Here is a 20658-nt window from a genome sequence, read left to right as displayed (position 1 = left end):
GCCAGCGAGGCTGCCATTGTACTGCGCCATCCGGTGGATGTTGTGCACTGACCAATCTGTGCTCTGTGATGGCCATTGTGATGGTAGCAATGAACTGAAGTGGTATCACCAGTCCCTTGCACCGTCGTTGTACTAGTCTGACTGTGTGGACAGCAGTGATATCAGTCACTCTGTGATCAACAGCAGTCTGAAGAAGGGCTTCTTATTCTATTGGAAAGGGAACATGGACAGTCTTGACCTGAATCGTCTCCCATTCCTTCTCTCCAGAGATAGAAACATAGAAACATAGAAATTAGGTGCAGGAGCAGGCCATTCGGCCCTTCGAGCCTGCACCGCCATTCAATATGATCATGGCTGATCATCCAACTCAGTATCCCGTACCTGCCTTCTCTCCATACCCTCTGATCCCCTTAGCCACAAGGGCCACATCTAACTCCCTCTTAAATATAGCCAATGAACTGGCCTCGACTACCCTCTGTGGCAGGGAGTTCCAGAGATTCACCACTCTCTGTGTGAAAAATGTTCTTCTCATCTCGGTTTTAAAGGATTTCCCCCTTATCCTTAAGCTGTGCCCCCTTGTCCTGGACTTCCCCAACATCGGGAGCAATCTTCCTGCATCTAGCCTGTCCAACCCCTTAAGAATTTTGTAAGTTTCTATAAGATCCCCTCTCAATCTCCTAAATTCTAGAGAGTATAAACCAAGTCTATCCAGTCTTTCTTCATAAGACAGTCCTGACATCCCAGGAATCAGTCTGGTGAACCTTCTCTGCACTCCCTCTATGGCAATAATATCCTTCCTCAGATTTGGAGACCAAAACTGTACGCAATACTCCAGGTGTGGTCTCACCAAGACCCTGTACAACTGCAGTAGAACCTCCTTGCTCCTATACTCAAATCCTTTTGCTATGAAAGCTAACATACCATTCGCTTTCTTCACTGCCTGCTGCACCTGCATGCCCACTTTCAATGACTGGTGTACCATGACACCCAGGTCTCGCTGCATCTCCCCTTTTCCTAGTCGGCCACCATTTAGATAATAGTCTGCTTTCCTGTTTTTGCCACCAAAATGAATAACCTCACATTTATCCACATTATATTGCATCTGCCAAACATTTGCCCACTCACCCAGCCTATCCAAGTCACCTTGCAGTCTCCTAGCATCCTCCTCACAGCTAACACTGCCCCCCAGCTTAGTGTCATCCGCAAACTTGGAGATATTGCCTTCAATTCCCTCATCCAGATCATTAATATATATTGTAAATAGCTGGGGTCCCAGCACTGAGCCTTGCGGTACCCCACTAGTCACTGCCTGCCATTGTGAAAAGGACCCGTTTACTCCTACTCTTTGCTTCCTGTTTGCCAGCCAGTTCTCTATCCACATCAATACTGAACCCCCAATGCCGTGTGCTTTAAGTTTGTAAACTAATCTCTTATGTGGGACCTTGTCGAAAGCCTTCTGGAAGTCCAGATACACCACATCCACTGGTTCTCCCCTATCCATGCTACTAGTTACATCCTCGAAAAATTCTATAAGATTCGTCAGACATGATTTACCTTTTGTAAATCCATGCTGACTTTGTCCAATGATTTCACCACTTTCCAAATGTGCTGCTATCCCATCTTTAATAACTGACTCTAGCAGTTTCCCCACTACCGATGTTAGACTAACTGGTCTGTAATTCCCCGTTTTCTCTCTCCCTCCCTTCTTAAAAAGTGGGGTTACGTTTGCTACCCGCCAATCCTCAGGAACTACTCCAGAATCTAAAGAGTTTTGAAAGATTATTACTAATGCATCCACTATTTCTGGAGCTACTTCCTTAAGTACTCTGGGATGCAGCCTATCTGGCCCTGGGGATTTATCGGCCTTTAATCCATTTAATTTACCCAACACCACTTCCCGGCTAACCTGGATTTCACTCAATTCCTCCAACTCCTTTGACCCGCGGTCCCCTGCTATTTCCGGCAGATTATTTATGTCTTCCTTAGTGAAGACGGAACCAAAGTAGTTATTCAATTGGTCCGCCATATCCTTGTTCCCCATGATCAACTCACCCGTTTCTGACTGCAAGGGACCTACATTTGTTTTAACTAATCTCTTTCTTTTCACATATCTATAAAAACTATTGCAGTCAGTTTTTATGTTCCCTGCCAGTTTTCTTTCATAATCTATTTTTCCTTTCCTAATTAAGCCCTTTGTCCTCCTCTGCTGGTCTCTGAATTTCTCCCAGTCCTCCGGTATGCTCCTTTTTCTGGCTAATTTGTACGCATCATCCTTCGCTTTGATACTATCCCTGATTTCCCTTGTTATCCACGGATGCACTACCTTCCCTGATTTATTCTTTTGCCAAACTGGGATGAACAATTTTTGTAGTTCATCCATGCAGTCTTTAAATGTCTTCCATTGCATATCCACCGTCAACCCTTTTAGAATTATTTGCCAGTCAATCTTGGCCAATTCACGTCTCATACCCTCAAAGTTACCTTTCTTTAAGTTCAGAACCATTGTTTCTGAATTAACAATGTCACTCTCCATCCTAATGAATGTTGCCTGTCCCGCTGAGGTACTCCAGCATTTTGTGTCTATCTTCTTTTGTGTAAACTAGCACCTGCAATTCCTTCCTACACACTCATTGTGATCCAATTGGTTTCAACCCTGTCAGTGAAACAGGCCTTTTTGCCTTGACAACATATTCAATGATTCAATGGTACATTATTGACATTATATTTCATCTTACAGTGAATTTTTTTTTTGCATGCGACCCGGCAAAACCATACAGCAGACCACACATAGGCGGTACACAGGTGTCGCCATGTTTCTGGCGTCGACAAAGTTACATTAGATTTTTGTTTTTTGAGATACGGTGAGGAAACAGGCCCTTCAGCTCACAAAGTCTGTGCCGACCAGCGATCACCTGTACACTAACACTGTCGTCCACATTAGGGACAATTTACTGATGCCAATTAACCTACACACCTGTAGGTTTAGTTTAGTTAGTGCGGAAACAGGCCCTTCGGCCAACCGTGCCCGTGCTGACCAGCGATCCCCACACACTAACACTATCCTACACACACTAGGGACAATGTTACAATTATACCAAGCCAATTAACCTACAAACTTGTATGTCTTTGTAGTGTGGGAGGAAACCAAAGTTCTCTGAGAAAACCCACACGGTCACGGAGAGAATGTACAAATTCCGTACAGATAGCACCCGTAGTCGGGATCGAACCCGGATCTCTGACTCTGAAAGCGCTGTAAGGCAGCAACTCATTGTGTCACAGTGCCAGACAGCACCCGGGGTCAGGATCAAAACTGGGCCTCTGGCCAACATGTCCCAGCTACACTCGTCCCACCTGCCTGCTCTTGGTCCATATCCCTCCAAATCTGTCCTATCCATGTACTGTACCTGTCTAACTGTTTCTTAAATGTTGGATTTAAAAACGTGTGAAAAAATACCCCTCAGATTTATTAAACCTTGTCCCTTTCACCTTGAAACTACATCCTTGGTCCTCGATTCACCTAATCTGAGCAAAATCCGTGCATTTCCCCCATCAGTTCCTCTCATGATTTTACACACAATTCTACTGTTGTTTCACTGTGCAGCTCCAAAGAGAGCCAATATCTCTAATACCCATTTGGCTTTCATCCTAGTATGTGCGTGGCAGGCCAGGCAGATTAATCCTCAGCTTCTAACGATTCCAGGAAATCCAAGTGAATTGACTTGCAGAATGAAGAACTTAATAATTATTGACATTCTTTGTTCTTTTAGGAAATGTTCTGTTACATTTTACAGACCTCTGCGCTTAAAGCAAAGCAATACCTACTCGAGAAACAGTAACGCAATGTGCGTCCTGATACAGGCAACTAGAACATGTTGTTGAGGCAGAGATCCACGTGCACCTCCTTCAACCTTGTCTATTGTGTTGGCTGCTAGAGATGTGGCCTCGTCTACATCGGTGAGACTAAACGCAAACTAGGGGACTGACAATAGACAATAGGTGCAGGAGTAGGCCATTCGGCCCTTCGAGCCAGCACCGCCATTCAATGTGATCATGGCTGATCATCCCCAATCAGTACCCCTTTCCTGCCTTCTTCCCATATCCCCTGACTCCGCTATTTTTAAGAACCCTATCTAGCTCTCTCTTGAAAGCATCCAGAGAACCTGCCTCCACCGCCCTCTGAGGCAGAGGATTCCACAGACTCACAACTCTCTGTGAGAAAAAGTGTTTCCTCGTCTCCGTTCTAACTGGCTCAGCACTGCTCAGCACATTGTGATCTGCCCGCTATAGTTTTAGGTTAGTTTAGTTTAAAGATATCGTGCGGAAACAGACCTACCTACGACCTCCTACAAACTTCCTACGACCTCGTGACGACCATGCTGCGAGTATGAGTCAAGGGCAAACTCGGCAGAGGTCGTGAATTAGGTTGTGAAAGTGGGACAGGCCCTTTTCTCTAATACCCATTTGGCTTTCCTCCTAGCATGTGTGCGGCAGTGCCTGGGAGATTAATCCTCAACTCCTAGCGATTCCAGGAAATCCAAGTGAATTGAGTTGCAGAATGGGGGATTTACTAATTAATTACATTCTTTGTTCTTTTAGGAATTTACAGACCGCTGCACTCAAAACAAAGCAATACCTACTTGAACACAGTAATGCGAGTATGTCCTGATACGGGCAATTTAGTTTAGTTTAGTTTGGAGATACAGCGCGGAAACAGGCCCTTCGGCCCACCAAGTCTGCGCCGACCAGTGATCTCCACACATTAACGCTATCCTACATGAGGGACAATTCACACATACACCAAGACAATTAACCTACATGCCTGTATGTCTTTGGAGTGTGAGAGGAAATCGAAGATAGAAATGTAGAAATATAGAAACATAGAAAATAGGTGCAGGAGCCATTCGAACCAGCACCGCTGGTTCATTATTGTGATCATGGCTGGTCATCCACAATCAGTAACCCGTGCCTGCCTTCTCCCCATATCTCTTGATTTCGTTATTCCCTTGAGCTCTATCTAACTCTCTTTTAAATTCATCCAGTGATTTGACGTCTACTGTGGCAGAGAATTCCACAAATTCACAACTCTCTAGGTGAAAGAGTTTTTTCTCATCCCAGTTTTAAGTGGCCTCCACTTTATTCTTAGACTGTGGCCCCTGGTTCTGGACTCTTCCAACATTCGGAACATTTTTCCTGCATCTAGCTTGTCCAGTCCTTTTATAATTTTATATGTTTCTATAAGATATCCTCTCATCCTTCTAAATTCCAGTGAATACAAGCCCAGTCTTTCCAATCTTTCCTCATGTGACAGTCCTGCCATCCCGGGGATTAACCTCATAAACCTACGCAGCACGGCCCCCTTCCTCAAATTAGGAGCCCAATACTGCACACAATACTCTAGATGTGGTCTCACCAGGACCTCTTTACTCCTCTACACAAATCTTCTTGTTATGAAGGCTTGGCAGCTTCAGATCTCAGAGAAAACCCATGCGGTCACTGGGGGAACATACAAACACCATACCGACAGCACCCGTAGTCAGGATCGAACCCTGGTCTCCAGCGCTGCAAGCGTTGTCAGGCAGCAACTCTACTGCTGCGCCACCGTGACGCCCAATTAAAACATGTTGGTGAGGCAGAGATCCACATGCATCTCCTCCAATCTGTTCTATAGCGTTCGCTGCTTGAGATGTGGCCTCCTCCACATCGGTGAGACTAAACGCAGACTAGGGGACTGCCTAGCCAAGTGCCTGTGCTCTGTCCGCAATGGCTTTCTTGAGCTCCCGTTTGCAATCCATTACACCTACTTAGAACTTAGAAGAGAGTTAGATAGAGCTCTGTGGGCTAGGGATACGGGGGATAGGCAGGCACGGGTTACTGATTGTGGATGATCAGCCATGATCACAATGAACGGCGGTGCTGGCTCGAATGGCCGAATGGCCTCCTCCTGCACCTATTTTCTATGTTTCTATTTGATTTCATTGTAAATTGTCCCAAGCGTGTGAAGGATAGTGTTAATGTGCGGGGATCGCTGGTCGGCGTGGGCTGAGGGGGCCTGTTTCTACACTGTATCTCTCAACTAAACTAAATTAAACTAAATTAAATTAACCTTTGGGATGTGGGAGGGATAACAAGTTCCTTTGTGTGGTAGGATTTGACTTGGTAGAGCGTGCAGGACAAGGTTTTCAATGTGTCTCGATATATGTGAGAATGATAAACATTGGATGTAAACAGGTCCACTCCACAACTGACAGTGGATTCTAAGCAAGCGCAGGCCTACTAATAAAGAAGTGACTAATTATTGTTGTTGTTGTCATCAAAGGAGCAGAGAGCCATGTCTCTGGAGAGGATTAGTCGTCAACGTTGGGAGCAGATGTAGAGATTGCCAAAGCTAAATTCTCTGAAGTGTGGGATTAACTGAAAACAGGTGGCCTCTGTTAGCACTGGCATCCAGCCATAGCTGGGGCAGTGTAATTGTGCGATAGGTTTGTGCAAGTCCATGTAACAATCCATATCGTGCACTTGGCTTGCCCTGCGTTGCACCTTCTATTGGTTAAATCTTTATCTTGATGAATCTCGCTGACTCCACAGATGATTTCATTCCACAGAAATGCTTTGATTCTTTGCTTTTACTTCTTCTGGAAACAAAGCAACTTATTTTGAGAACAAGTCCAAAAAAGGAATTTAGCTTGTGCTCTGAAACAAAGTGAGTCTATTACTTTCGATCTTCTCTCTGGCCAAGCCAAATCTTGACTGGCTCACACCTCGGGTTTCAACTCATCCAACGATCTTTCAGATTTGTGCGGGAAGGAACTGAAGATGCCGGTTTACATCGAAGATAGACACAAAATGCTGGAGTAACTCAGCGGGTCAGGCAGCAATTCTGGAGGAAAAGAATAGGTGGTGTTTCGACTTGGAACCCTTCTTCACACCCCTTTCTTTCAGATCTTTCGGATATCTTTCAGATTTTATCTTTTTAAAAGTGAGTTCTATATGTTCGATGCTAAACTGTGACCAGGCAGTCACTGAGAACGACATGTGGTAATATCAAGGAGGCCAAGTGGGTGGTGAAGTGGGGACGGAATTCTACTGTTTACTGTTTCCTCCTCTGTTTACTCCTTTTTAGTTTATCTCGATTATGTTGCCATTCCTGGCGCTTCCAAAAAGTAACTCGGGTTGGCCAAGTTTAGTTTAGTTTAGAGAAACAGCATGGAAACAGGCCCTTCGGTCCACCAAGTCTACGCCGACCAGCGATCCCCGCACATTAACACTATCACACACACACACACACACACACACACACACACACACACACACACACACACACACACACACACACACACACACACACACACACACACACACGACAATTTACCGAAGCCAATTAACCTGCAAACCTGTACGTCTTTGGAGCGTGGGGGGGAAACCGGAGCACCCGGAGAAAACCCACGCAGGTCACAGGAAGAACGTACAATGTCTGTACTGACAGCACCCGTAGTCAGGATCGAACCTGCGTCTCTGGCGCTGTAAGGCAGCTTCTTTACCACTGCACCGCCCACTTATTTGTTGGGGCCAACTAGCCCCCTAACCCATCCATGGTCCATGGCTGAACTATAAGCTGCTTCCTTCATCCTCAGCCCTGCTAGTTTTGAACACAGCACAGTGTTCACAACCTAACTGCAGTATGAATGTATTTCCAAAATGTATCACATTGTGGAAGTGCCAACGGGCAGTGATTTGCTGCCTGACTCACTGACTTCCTCCAGTACTTTATGCTGAGATTTTGCCAAGAGTCAAGAGTGTTTTATTGTCGTATGTCCCGTTCAGAACAATGACATTCTTACTTGCAGCAGCACAACAGAATATACAAACATGTGTGAGAAGGAACTGCAGACGCAGGTTTAAACCGAAGATGGACACAAAATGCTGGAGTAACTCAGCGGGACAGGCAGCGCCTCTGGAGAGAAGGAATGGGTGACGTTTCAGGTCGAGACCCTTCTTCAGACTTCGAGTCTCGACCCAAAACGTCACCCATTCCTTCTCTCCAAAGATGCTGCCTGTCCCGCTGAGTTACTCCAGCATTTTGTGCCCATCTTCGATTTAAACCTGCATCTACAGTTCCTTCCGACACACGCACTATAGAACAGTTGTTTAGAGTAGTTGAGCAAAAAAAAAACAGCTGTAGCAAAAATAAACGGACAGTGACATATGATTCTTTTGGCAATCCTTGGTTTATCAATTGAACATTAAACCAATTGGGATAAATTGTTAAATGTCATTATTGTCTGTAGTTTTGTAATTTCTTTATTAAAGAGTTGTGCTCAGTTGGTACATGAGATCCAAAATCGTGCAGCTGTTGAGGTCTGAGATAAAAGCAGGAAAATGGTAGAGACGCACAGCCTCCATGTGGAGAGGAACAGTGGTATCATTTCGGCCAAATGACCTCTCATCGGCCAACTTGGTGAAAGTTTGTTAACTTCAATGTTTCCTTTATTTCTTTATTATGACGTGTACCAAGGTACAGTGAAATGCTATTATCCATACAGCTCAGCAAGACTATCACCACACATATGCACAATCCCCCAGTTAGTACAGAATGTGCCGAACATCCCACAGCGTCCATATGCAAGAGGCTCCATTTTGGCACCATTATACAGTCCCAGCTGCAGGAGGCCACAAAGTCCCATTGCAGACGTCGTTTTTCAGCCTGAGAAACAAGTCCTTACCTACACACTCCCTCATCTCCCCTCTGGCAAAAGGTATAGAAGTGTGAAAACGCACACCTCCAGATTCAGGGACAATGTCTTCCCAGCAGTTATCTGGCAACTGAACCATCCTACCAACAAATAGAGAGCAGTCCTGAACTACTATCTACCTCATTGGAGACCCTTGGACTATTTTTAATCGGACTTTACTGGGTTTTATCTTGCATTAGATGTTATTCACGTTTTCCTTTATCATGTATATGCACACAGTGGATGGCTCGATTGTAATCGTATTGTCTTTCCAGTGACTGGTTAGCATGCAACAAAAACTTTTCACCGTACACATAACAATAAACTAAAATCAAACTAAAACACAAATTTTAAATTGTCCTGAATAAAAAAGACACACAGTTCTTGACTAACTCAATGGATCAGTCAGCATCTCTGGAGAACATAGATACTGTAAGTGATTTTTGAGCTGGGACTCTTCTTCACACTTTAAATTGTTCTGACTTTTCCCTGCCAAGGCTGTTTTCCTGAAAAAAAATGGAAGTGCCATTTAATCAATAATCTTTGATTTTCCTGCATCCCATGTGAATTGCCGTGTTTGGATAGAGTGCTTTGTAATTCCTTAATCAAAATTCATGTACTGATGGTCAGACTCCCTCTTAAGAATTCAATGTTGTTACAATAAATTCTACTACAAATTTTAATATCAGATAAATGGCCATCTGGGAATTGCGATCTGAGTTATCTCACAGGAGTGGGTAATTATAGTGTAACAATTACACCAGAAATAACCAGAGCTGGCAAAACATGTTAATATAATCATTGCAATGGAATCTTCCCACTTTGTGCATGCAATACTTATGTAAATATAGTTGGAACGGGGCAAAGAATACGAGAAATAATTCACTGGAAGAGTGAAATGTACGTTTGGTTCAGAGATATAACATGGAAACAGGCCCTTCGGCCCACCGAGTCTGTGCCGACCAGCGATCCCCACACGTTAGCACACATTCTAAACACACTAGGGACAATTTTACAAACCCTGCATGTCTTTGGGATGTGGGAGGAAACCGGAGCTCCCAGAGAAAACCCACGCAGGTCATGGTAAGAACATACAAACTCCATATAGACAGAGCCCGTAGTCAGGATTGAACTCGGATCTCTGGCTCCGTAAGTCAGTGACGCTACCTCCGCATCACCGTGCCACCCACAAGAAAGGTGCATTTGGTAAGTTTTACACTGGTGATATCATCTCCAGGAACACACAACTGTTTCATCAGCTCATTCCCGCCAGCTCAGATTTCCTGCTAAATGTGATCAAACCCTTGTTTTCTCAGCTACATAAAAATTAAAAAGTAGAAACCTATCTCTCATGGCACTGTTTGTATGAGTATTTCTCTTTGACTTCACCCATTGAAGAATGACCTTGGCGATTTGAGCATATTTGAGTTTATTTTGTTGTCATGTGTCCCGAGGTACAGTTAAAATCTTTTGTTGCGTGTTAACCTGTCAGCGGAAAGAGAGACTGGCGAATCTGTGGAACTCATTGTGGAGGCCAAGTCAATGGATATTTTTAAGGCAGAGCTAGATGGATTCTTGATTAGTATGGATGTCAGGAGTTATGGGGAGAAGGCAGGACAATGGGGTTGAGAGGGAAAGTTGGATCAGCCATGATTGAATGGCGGAGTTGACTTGATGGGCCGAATGGCCTGATTATGCTCCTATCACTTATAAACGTATGGATACATAATTACAATTGTGCCGTTCACAGTGTCCTAGATAAACGATAAAGGAAATAACGTGAATAAAGTTTAGTGCTAGATAAAGCCTAATAAAGTCCGATCAAAGATAGTCCGAGGGTCTCCAATGACGTAGATAGTAGTTCAGGACCGCTCTCTAGTTGTTGGTAGGATGGTTCAGTTGCCTGATAACAGCTGGGAAGAAACTGTCCCTGAATCTGGAGGTGGAAGTTTGTTTGATGTGGTGGGGTGAAGAGGGAGTGTCCGGGGTGCGACTCGTCCTTGATTATTTCAGAGCATCACCATTGTTTTATTGAATTTCTTGCCGCTTGCAGATGTTGATGAATGCACGGCAGGAACGCACCAATGCAACCCGTCGCAGATCTGCATCAACACGGAGGGAGGCTACAGCTGTTCCTGCACGGATGGCTACTGGTTGACAGATGGGCAGTGCATGGGTAAGTGTCAATGTACCCTCAGAAGGAGTGAACACAGGTAAAGGGAATTAGACACACACACACAAAGGACAGCATCAGAGGTCAGGATTGAACCCATGTCTCTGGGGCTGGGCGACTTTACCTTGCAGCTCTACTAGTTGCCCCAATGGTAGGATTATGAGTGCCAGAGAACAAATTTCAGGAAATAAATGTGGGAATGGGATGAAGACACAAGAAACAGCAGATGCTGGAATCTTGAGAAAAAACAACAAGGTGCTGGAGGAACTCAACGGGTCAGACAGCATCTGTTGAGGGAATGGACAGACGACGTTTCAGGTCGGGACCCTTCTTCAGACTGATCCATCTGCAGAGGGAATGGAATGGTTAGGTTTGCCCTGAGAAATGTCACAGACGATGACCAAATAACCTCATTCTGGATCATTAGGAAATAAGGGAAACCTACTATCATTAAAGATTTGTCGGTACGTCTAACCAAGGAACCTTGGGCACCTAAACTCCATGGATCTCTTCTGAGCTGCGGCCAAAGTCATGTCATTTGTCCTGCAGCTTGAAGGATGGTACTTGTCTCCCAGTGGGGGTGTACAAAGGGAAAATGTTTTCTTGGGCCTGAGACAGGGTAAATTAGTGCTCAGTGGGGTGAGGAAGTTGCTTTATGTGGAGATATTGCATTTGTTCTGTGAAGTTTGGAAGAAAAGTGAAGTTGATCTATTTAATTTCATTTATTTAGTTTGGAGATATAGCACGGAAGGAAACAGGCCCTTCGGCCTACCGGGTCAGCACCTTCCAGCGGTCCCAGCGCACTAATACAATCCTACACACCCTAGGGACAATTTACGATTTACAATCTACAATTTTACCAAGGCGATTAGCCTACAACCTGTACGTCTTTGGAGTGTGGGAGGAAACCGGAGCACCCGGAGAAAACCCACGCGAACGCGGTGAGAACGTGCAAACTCCGTACAGACAGCACCCGTAGTCAGGATCACAGTGAAGTAGGGGGCAGGACCCAGTGCTGGTTGATCTACTCTGGCTCTTTAGAGATACAGTGCGGAAATAGGCGCTTCGGCCCACCGATCCCCGCTGACCAGCGATCCCCGCACACTAACACTATCCCACACACACGAAGGACAATTTATAATTCTACCGAAGCCAATTAACCCACAAACCTGCATGTCTTTGGGATGTGGGAGGAAACCGGAGCACCCGGAGAAAACCCACACAGGTCACGGGGAGAGCGTACAAACTCCGTGCAGACAGCACACGTGGTCAGGATCGAACCCGGGTCTCTGGCGCTGTAAGGCAGCAGCTCTTACGCTACGCCACCAGCGGTAATTCAGCGAGTCAGGCAGCATCCCTGGGGAACATGGACTGATGACGTTTCAGGTCGGGACCCTTCTTCAAAGTTGAACAGATTGTTTTTAGTGTAAATATTGGGATTAATTAAAATGAGTAGCATTCAATCTTCAATGACATTTTCCACCATTAGAAATCCTAAAATAACATAATCTGTGCCATAACGCAGAATAAAACATGATTAATTCTCATTCATCTCATGATGGCAGTGGAAATGAGGCCAATCAGATGGAGTTGGAGAGGCAAATGGAAGATTAATTCACAGAGCTTTGAGGGAATTAGACTTAAAGGACACAAAGTGCTGGAGTAGCTCAGCCGGTCAGGCAGCGTCTGTGGAGAATACGCATGGGGCAGCATAGTGGCGCAGTGGTAGAGTTGGTATTGTACAGTGGCAGAGATCAAGGTTCGATCCTGACTACGGGTGCTGTCTGTAAGAAGTTTGTACGTTCTCCTTGCGTGGGCTTTCTCCGGGTGCTCCGGGTTCCTCCCACACTCCAAAGACGTACAGGTTTGTAGGTTAATTGGCCCGGTAAAATTGTAAATTGTCCCTACTGTGTGTAGGATAGTGTGAGTGTGCGGGGATCGCTGGATGGCGCGGGCTAGGTGGGCCGAAGGGCCTGTTTCCGTGCTGTGTCTCTACACTTAACTAAACTAACAAGTGACGTTTCGGGTCGAGACCCTTCTTCAGACCGGGAAATAAGACTGACAGGATTTTTCTTCTGTAGGCTGTCAGATCCGAGATGGGCTGAATGGCCTCCCACATGTTCTGCAACATTTCTATGATGTTTGGATTAAAAATGAAGTGAATGATTGATTATTTCATGTTCTGAGCATTGCTTCCTGAACCACAATGAACTCTGCTTTCCTCTTCAGACATCGATGAGTGTCGCCATGGATACTGCCAGCAACTGTGCGCCAACATTGCTGGCTCCTATTCCTGCCAGTGCAATTCCGGGTTCCTCCTGAATGCCGATGGGAGGTCGTGCCAAGGTAGGGAGATTTCAATGTCAGTTCCCTCAACTGGTAAAATGCACCAAAAGAGGCTCACACTGGTTTTAATAATCATGTGTAGGAAGGAACTGCAGATGCTGGTTTAAACCGAAGATAGACACAAAAAGCTGGAGTAACTCAGCGGGACAGGCAGCATCTCTGGAGAGAATGAATGGGTGACGTTTCGGGTCGCGACCCGAAACGTCACCCATTCCTTCTCTCCAGAGATGCTGCCTGTCCCGCTGAGTTATCTGAAGAAGGGGCACGACCCGAAACGTCACCCATTCCTTCTCTCCAGAGATGCTGCCTGTCCCGCTGAGTTATCTGAAGAAGGGGCACGACCCGAAACGTCACCCATTCCTTCTCTCCGGAGATGCTGCCTGCCCCGCTGAGTTACTCCAGCTTTTTGTGTCGATCTTAGCTTTAGTAATCATTTGAATTCACAGATAGGGCAGCACGGTGGCACAGCGGTAGAGTGGCTCCCGGCACTTGTGAACTTATGAACAGTTGAGACACCAGCTCATCCAATAATTCAGCCTGTCAATTTATCCCAATTCAAATCAAGCCAAGCCAAACAATGTTCTTCGACAGGTTTTTGTGCCATGTGGGATGTATGGCAGGTTAGGATCGGGTTCTAAATACTGCAACTGCATGATACATTTGTTCTTTTAGTAAAAATAATAACAGATTTGCCACTTATGCTGTGTCTTTCACAACTTCCCCAAGAACTCTACAGGCAGTAAAGTACATGGGAAGAAAAGACATAAACACAAGGGACTGCAGATGCTGGTTTACAAGAGTGGCTGAAGTTGCAATGTAGAGAACGTGGTGACCTATGAGTGCACAGCAAGACTCCACAGGCATCAATGGAATGCGAATGCTCTAATCTGATTGAATGAATGAATGAATGAATGAATGAATGAATGAATGAACGAACGAACGAACGAACGAACGAACGAACGAACGAACGAACGAACGAACGAACGAACGAATGAATGAATGAATGAATACGTTTTATTGGCCAAGTATTCACATGCAAGGAATTTGCCTTGATGCTCTGCCCGCTATGTGACAACATGACATACAGTGACAGTTAGGAACGACACATAAAACATTAAACAATAATAATAAAACATTATCGATTAAACATGCGAATTCTGCTTCAAACTTTACTCTTTTATTCTATCATTTCACTTGTCAACCTGCTCTGGTGCTTTGAACAGGACAGTGTCTTAGTGCAGTCATCTGGATTATTTTCCTTCATACATATTTTGTTTAACTTTCAGTTAACGCAATTTTTAAGATCTTACTTGCATATGATGCAGGTTACATATTATGGCTTCCACGTTTTGGAGATTTTATTGATACAGCACGGAAACAGGCCCTTTGGCCCCCCGAGCCCGTGCCGACCAGCGATCCCCGCACACTAGCACTATCCTACACACCAGGGACAATTTGCAATTTCACTGAAGCCAATTAACCTACAAAACAGTACGTCTTTGGAATGTGGGAGCAAACCGGAGCAGCCGGAGAAAACCCACGTGGTCACAGGGAGAACGTACAAACTCCATACAGACAGCACCCATAGGCTGGATCGAAACCGGGTCTCTGGTGCTGTGAGGCAGCAACTCTACCGCTGCGCCACCGTGCCGCCTATGTTCTCTTCTGAATTGGTACATATACTTTTTAATCTTTGCCATCGCCCGAGGCGTACATTTACCAAAGAGATTCATCATCATCATCATTGAAAACATTAGTGACGCAGTGGCGCTGGTTTCCGACGGGAACGGTGACGGAGGCACCACACATCCCTGTCCTCCAGTTCCTGCGGACTTCCGCCGCTGGAAGTATAGGATGTTGGTGTGTGTGTGCTTTATCATCGGTCCTTACAATGCCGTGTACGACAGTGATCGCAACTTCTACTGAAGTGTGGATGGCCTTTGGCTCGCCAGAAGCTCATCCGCCCTTTGACAGGTCTGGTTTGTGGTCCTGCTGGGGGTCCACAGCCCCCTCCTCACCTGGCAAACCAGGTGGGGGAGACGGTTTAGTCGCCGACTATCTGACCATGGAGCAGGTAGCATGGAGAGGTTGAAGGGGATAAAAGACATAATATAGATGATAATAGAACAGGTGACCAGATGTACTGAGACTGATCCTCATTCAATCCTCTACCTTCCTGTTGTAGATGTGGACGAGTGCTCTGGAGAGAATCCTTGTGGTCAACAATGCATCAACACCTATGGCTCTTTCCTTTGTCGCTGTGACACTGGGTACGAATTAAACTCAGAGGGAATGGGCTGCTCTGGTAAGGAATGGAACGGCATGCTTTACTTCTTTTTAAAACTGGCTTTATTTCCCTGACACCCTTCACATCTCTGTCAAATGATGAGTGTTTTAAGCCACTGGGCCTGTGCTCGCTGGAGTTTAGAAGGATGTGAGGTCCCCTCATTGAAACTTACCATATAGTGAAAGGCTTGGATAGAGTGGAAGTGGAGAGGATGTTTCCACTAGTGGGAGAGTCTAGGACCAGAGGCCATAGCCTCAGAATAAAAAGACGTACCTTTAGAAAGGAGATGAGGAAGAATTTCTTTAGTCAGAGGGTGGTGAATCTGTGGAATTCATTACCACAGATGGATGTGGAGGCCAAGTCAATGGATATTTTTAAGTTAGAGATTGGCAGATTCTTGATTAGTACGGGTGTCAGGGGGTTATGGGGAAAAGGCAGGAGAATGGGGTTGAGAGGGAAAGATAGATCAGCTATGATTGAATGGCGGAGTATTCCGCTCCTAGAACTTATGAACAAATGTTTCACCTGAATGTAAAGACAATGATTATTGTATGAAGCATTGTATAATCCGTGCTGTCACTGTCACTTTGTGGTCGGTCAGCGAGAGTTGGAGCTGTCACTGGCAACTATCCCAAGACTATTTCTGTTGCACGTCTGTGATGCTCCACTGCCGAGGAACCAAAAGCCAGCCGGTGAGTTTGAAGAAGCTCATATCTGTCAGTGTACTTGCCGAATTCATGGAATACTGGCCAAACCTCAGCTGGAGTGCTGCTTGCACCACATGATAGGAAGGATGTGATGGTGCTGGGGAGAGTGTGGAGAAAACTCAACAAAATGTCCATTCAGATGGAGCAGTTTAGTTATGGGGCGAGACTGGGGAAGCTGGGTCAATTCTCGGTGGAGTGGGGGGAGGTTAAGAGGAGACATGATTGTGGTATATACAATGATATATAATACCTTTATAAATATGTAGCTAGTGTAAACTGCAAGAAATGTTTCACCTTATCAGAGATAGACAAATCTAGAGGACATACGATACGATACAATACAATACGATAGAACTTTATTTATCCCAGGAGGAAAATTGATCTGCCAATAGTCATAAAACACAAGATACATGAAACATGACATTTAAGTGATGAGTGGAAAGGATTGGGGATGTGCAAATATTTGGGGAGGGGGGAGGGGGGGGAGTGGGGAGGGGAGTCAGTCTACCCCACGACAGAAGGGAAAGGAGTTGTACAGTTTGATACAGTTTGACATAGATTTAGAGAAGATCTGAGAAGGACCTTTTCCACCCAGAGAATGGTGAGCGTCTGGAATATGCCTGAGACAGCAGCAGAGGCAGAGTTACAAAGTGTCAGATTAATATGTGAATTCTCTAGGTCTAGAGGGCCACAGGCCAAGTGCTGAAAGATGGGATTAACATGCATGGGTCTGTATAGACGCAGGGGCAGGATCGCATGTTACCATGTTGTATGACAATGACTGGAGGCAAGAAAACTTTGCATGGAAAAGGTGGAAGTCATTTGGAACATTGAATACTCCCAATAGATCCCGGGCTCCAACCTTATAAAACGTGGGTCAAACTTTAGTTGGAGTACCGCTTGCAGTTCTGTCCACCGCATTACAGGGAAGATGTGATAGCACTGGGGAAAATGCAGAGCAGATTCAGCTGGATGGTGACTCTTTAAAGGGACTGTTTCAAACCCTTGGTGATTGTAGTTTCTTCAATGGGAACTGTTAGATAAATGTAAACTTTTTGTTCAACTATGCATGTGGTACTTGGTTGGGGTGGGTGGGGGAGGGGTGGGGGGGGGGGGGGGGGGGGGGGGTTGGGGGGTTGGGTGCAAGAAACTATTGTATCCATGACAACATTTTCAAGTAAATGGTTCAATGGTGTTTTTATTCTCACATTTGCAAGGTACAAACGCACAGCGAAATTCTTGTCTTACAAACAGTCCAGTAGAGTATTAGAAACAAAGAAAATAGGTGCAGGAGTAGGCCATTCGGCCCTTTGAGCCTGCACCACCATTCAATATGATCATGGCTGATCATCCAACTCAGTATCCTGTACCTGCCTTCTCTCCATACCCCCTGATCCCTTTAGCCACAAGGGCCACATCTAACTCCCTCTTAAATATAGCCAATGAACTGGCCTCAACTACATTCTGTGGCAGAGAATTCCACAGATTCACCACTCTCTGTGTAAAAAATGTTTTTCTCATCTCAGTCCTAAAAGATTTCCCCTTTATCCTTAAACTGTGACCCCTTGTTCTGGACTTCCCCAACATCGGGAACAGTCTTCCTGCATCTAGCCTGTCCAACCCCTTAAGAATTTTGTAAGTTTCTATAAGATCCCCCCTCAATCTTCTAAATTCTAGAATAGGTATTGCTATACCTAAGCACGTCCCCGATTAGCAAGTATACAGAAATAGTTTACTGACACTGCCTCCAGCAATGATTAAACGGTGTGAACCCTACTCAAGACCACAATGACCTATAGTTGTCAGAATCTTGAGCATTTATTATAACACCCAATTGTGTCGAAGTCTTTAAACTTGACTGTGCTCAATACAAACATAATGATAAATTAATCATCCATCAGAAACAAAAATGATGCTATCATTGATAAATATTTTGGTACAATGGAGCTACCTTAACTTCCAAGTAAAATATTGGCTTGCATTACATAATTCCCTGTAGAATTTCTTTCCAATGCAAGAGTATATTCCACAGCTGTGATCTAACTGAGGCAAAGTAAGTTTGCTTAAAAAAACATTTGTGAACTAGAGTTTGTATTTCAAGAGTCAACAGTGTTTTATTGTCAAATGCCCCGAAACGGCACAATGAAATTCTTATCTGCAGCAGCACAACAGATACTTAAAAATATTACTTCTGTAAACACCATAATAAACAATTTTGTAAAAAACAGAAACAAACAAACAGTAAAATGGATGTACACAGTAGACATAGACGTAGACATGGGAAATAGGTGCAGGAGTAGGCCATTCGGCCCTTCGAGCCAGCACCACCATTCAATATGATCATGGCTGATCATCCAAAGTCAGTACCCCGTTCCTGCTTTTACCGTATCCCTTGATTCCTTTAGTCGCACCTGCCTACATTTGGCCCATATCCCTCTAAACCTGTCCTTTCCAAGTACCTAGGATGGACACAAAAATCTGGAGTAACACTGTGGGACAGGCAGCATCTCTGGAGAGAAGGATCGGGTGGCGTTCCGGGTCAAGACCCTTCTTCAGACTTCTTCTTCTTTTCATGTACCTAATTGTTTCTTAAAACCGTCAGCCCACTGAGTCCATGCGGGCCGCCTGTACACGAGTTCTATGTTATCCCACTTTCTTATCCACTCCCTACACACTAGGAGGCAATTTACAGAGGCCAATTAACCTACAAACCTGCACGTCTTTGGGATATGGGAGGAAACTCACAGGGAGAAAGTACAAACTCCACACAGACATCACCTGAGGTCAGGATCGAACCCTTCGGTGATTGGTGACATAGAGTCATAGAGCATGAAACAAGCCCTTCAGCCCAACTTGCCCATGCCGACCAGGATGCCCCATCTACCTTAGTCCCCCCTGCCCACGTTCGGCCCATTTCCCTCTTAACCTTGGTTATCCATGTACCTGTCCAAATGTTGTCATAGTAAATGTCCTAACCACCTCCTCTGGCAGCTCGGTCCATATACCCACCACCCATTGTGTCTAAAAGATTGCCCCTCAGATTCCTATTACAGTCAATCGTTTTCCTCTCACCTTAAACCTATGTCTTCTGGTTCTTCATTCCCCTACTCTGGGTAAAAAAAAACTCTGTGCATTCACCCTATCTATTCCCCTCATGATCTTATACACCTCTATAAGATCACCCTTCAGCCTCCTGTGCTTCAAGGAATAAAACCCTAGCCTGCTCAACCTCTCCCTATAGCTCAGGCCCTCAAGTCCTGGCAACATCCTTGTGAATCTTCTCTGCACCCTTTCCTGCTTAAGGGCATTCTTCCTACAGCTAGGTGACCAGAACTGCACACAATGCACCCAGCGGAGGAGTTGCTCTGCTCAGGACAATAGATCAGTCATTACAGGTAATAATCTTAGGTTAATCAGTGAATGTAATGTGGACTCATTGTTTCCGCATGAATACTTGCTATTTAAACAAAACAAAATACTTGTCATAGATGCAGCAACTCAGACATTGGTGATGAGTCTTGCTCATAGTTTGTCCTGCTATGTACTTTCACCCTCAAATGGGCATTTTTACAGTGTAGGAAGGAACTGCAGATGCTGGTTTACAGCGAAGATGGATACAAAATGCTGGAGTAACTGCGCGGGACAGGCAGCATCTCTGTAGCAAAAGACTAGGCGATGGTTCGGGTCTGAAGAAGGGTCTCGAACCAAAACGTCACCTATTTATTTTCTCCGGAGATGCTGCCTGACTCGCTGAGTTACTCCAGCACTCTGTGGAATTTTGCAGGATATGGTTAAAAAGATACAAATCTGAGAGCAAATGGAAACAGATATAACAGCATTATTTCCCTGATATTTTCCAATTAGCCGAATAGAAAATAATCAGACTCATAGAATCACACTGCATTGAAAGAGGCCAACCCGTCCATGCTGACCAAGGTGACCCATCGAAGCTCATCACTTTTGCCTGCGTTTGGCCCATATCCCTCCATACCTTTACAAATCAATTCAAAAAATTGTAAATGGAGAATATTTGGCCCAATCATCCATGTGGCTCCATTAACATTAAAGCTAAACTACAAATTAGCGCCCTCTTGTGGTCCCTCTACAACAGTGCTCATCTTAGAAACTAGCCTGTTTTTGTGGATGCAGGACTTGATAGCTCAGTTGTGACTTTCACCGACCTCATTTGCTGCTATAATGTAGTTACGATTACAACTAACCCATCCTTAAAATGATCTCACCTTTCAAATTTATTAAAGTGTTAATTCCTCTGTACGGTTTTCATTGCTTAGTTCAAAGACATTGTTAACTTAAAACATTCTCTGCAGTTTAGTTTAGTTTAGAGATACAATGTGGAAACAGGCCCTTCGGCCCATCGAGTCCACACTGACCAGCGATCCCCACACATTGACACTA

At 44.9% G+C, this 20658-nt stretch overlaps 1 protein-coding gene across 2 annotated transcripts in view; it reads left to right on the top strand.

The window, feature by feature from the left end:
- The window catches only part of fbln5 (fibulin 5), a 73402-nt gene that overhangs the window by 37230 nt on the left and 15514 nt on the right, over window positions 1–20658 (top strand). For both annotated transcript variants that reach the window (XM_033027666.1, XM_033027665.1), the window contains exons 5-7: window positions 10783–10905; window positions 13132–13248; window positions 15434–15553. In XM_033027666.1, the coding sequence (XP_032883557.1) occupies window positions 10783–10905; window positions 13132–13248; window positions 15434–15553 (360 nt within the window). The remainder of the gene's footprint in view (window positions 1–10782; window positions 10906–13131; window positions 13249–15433; window positions 15554–20658) is intronic.

Source organism: Amblyraja radiata, chromosome 9 (assembly GCF_010909765.2).
Source record: "Amblyraja radiata isolate CabotCenter1 chromosome 9, sAmbRad1.1.pri, whole genome shotgun sequence".
Lineage (NCBI taxonomy): Eukaryota > Metazoa > Chordata > Chondrichthyes > Rajiformes > Rajidae > Amblyraja > Amblyraja radiata.
Note: the sequence above shows the minus strand (reverse complement) of the source record. Positions and strands in the feature narration are given on the sequence as shown.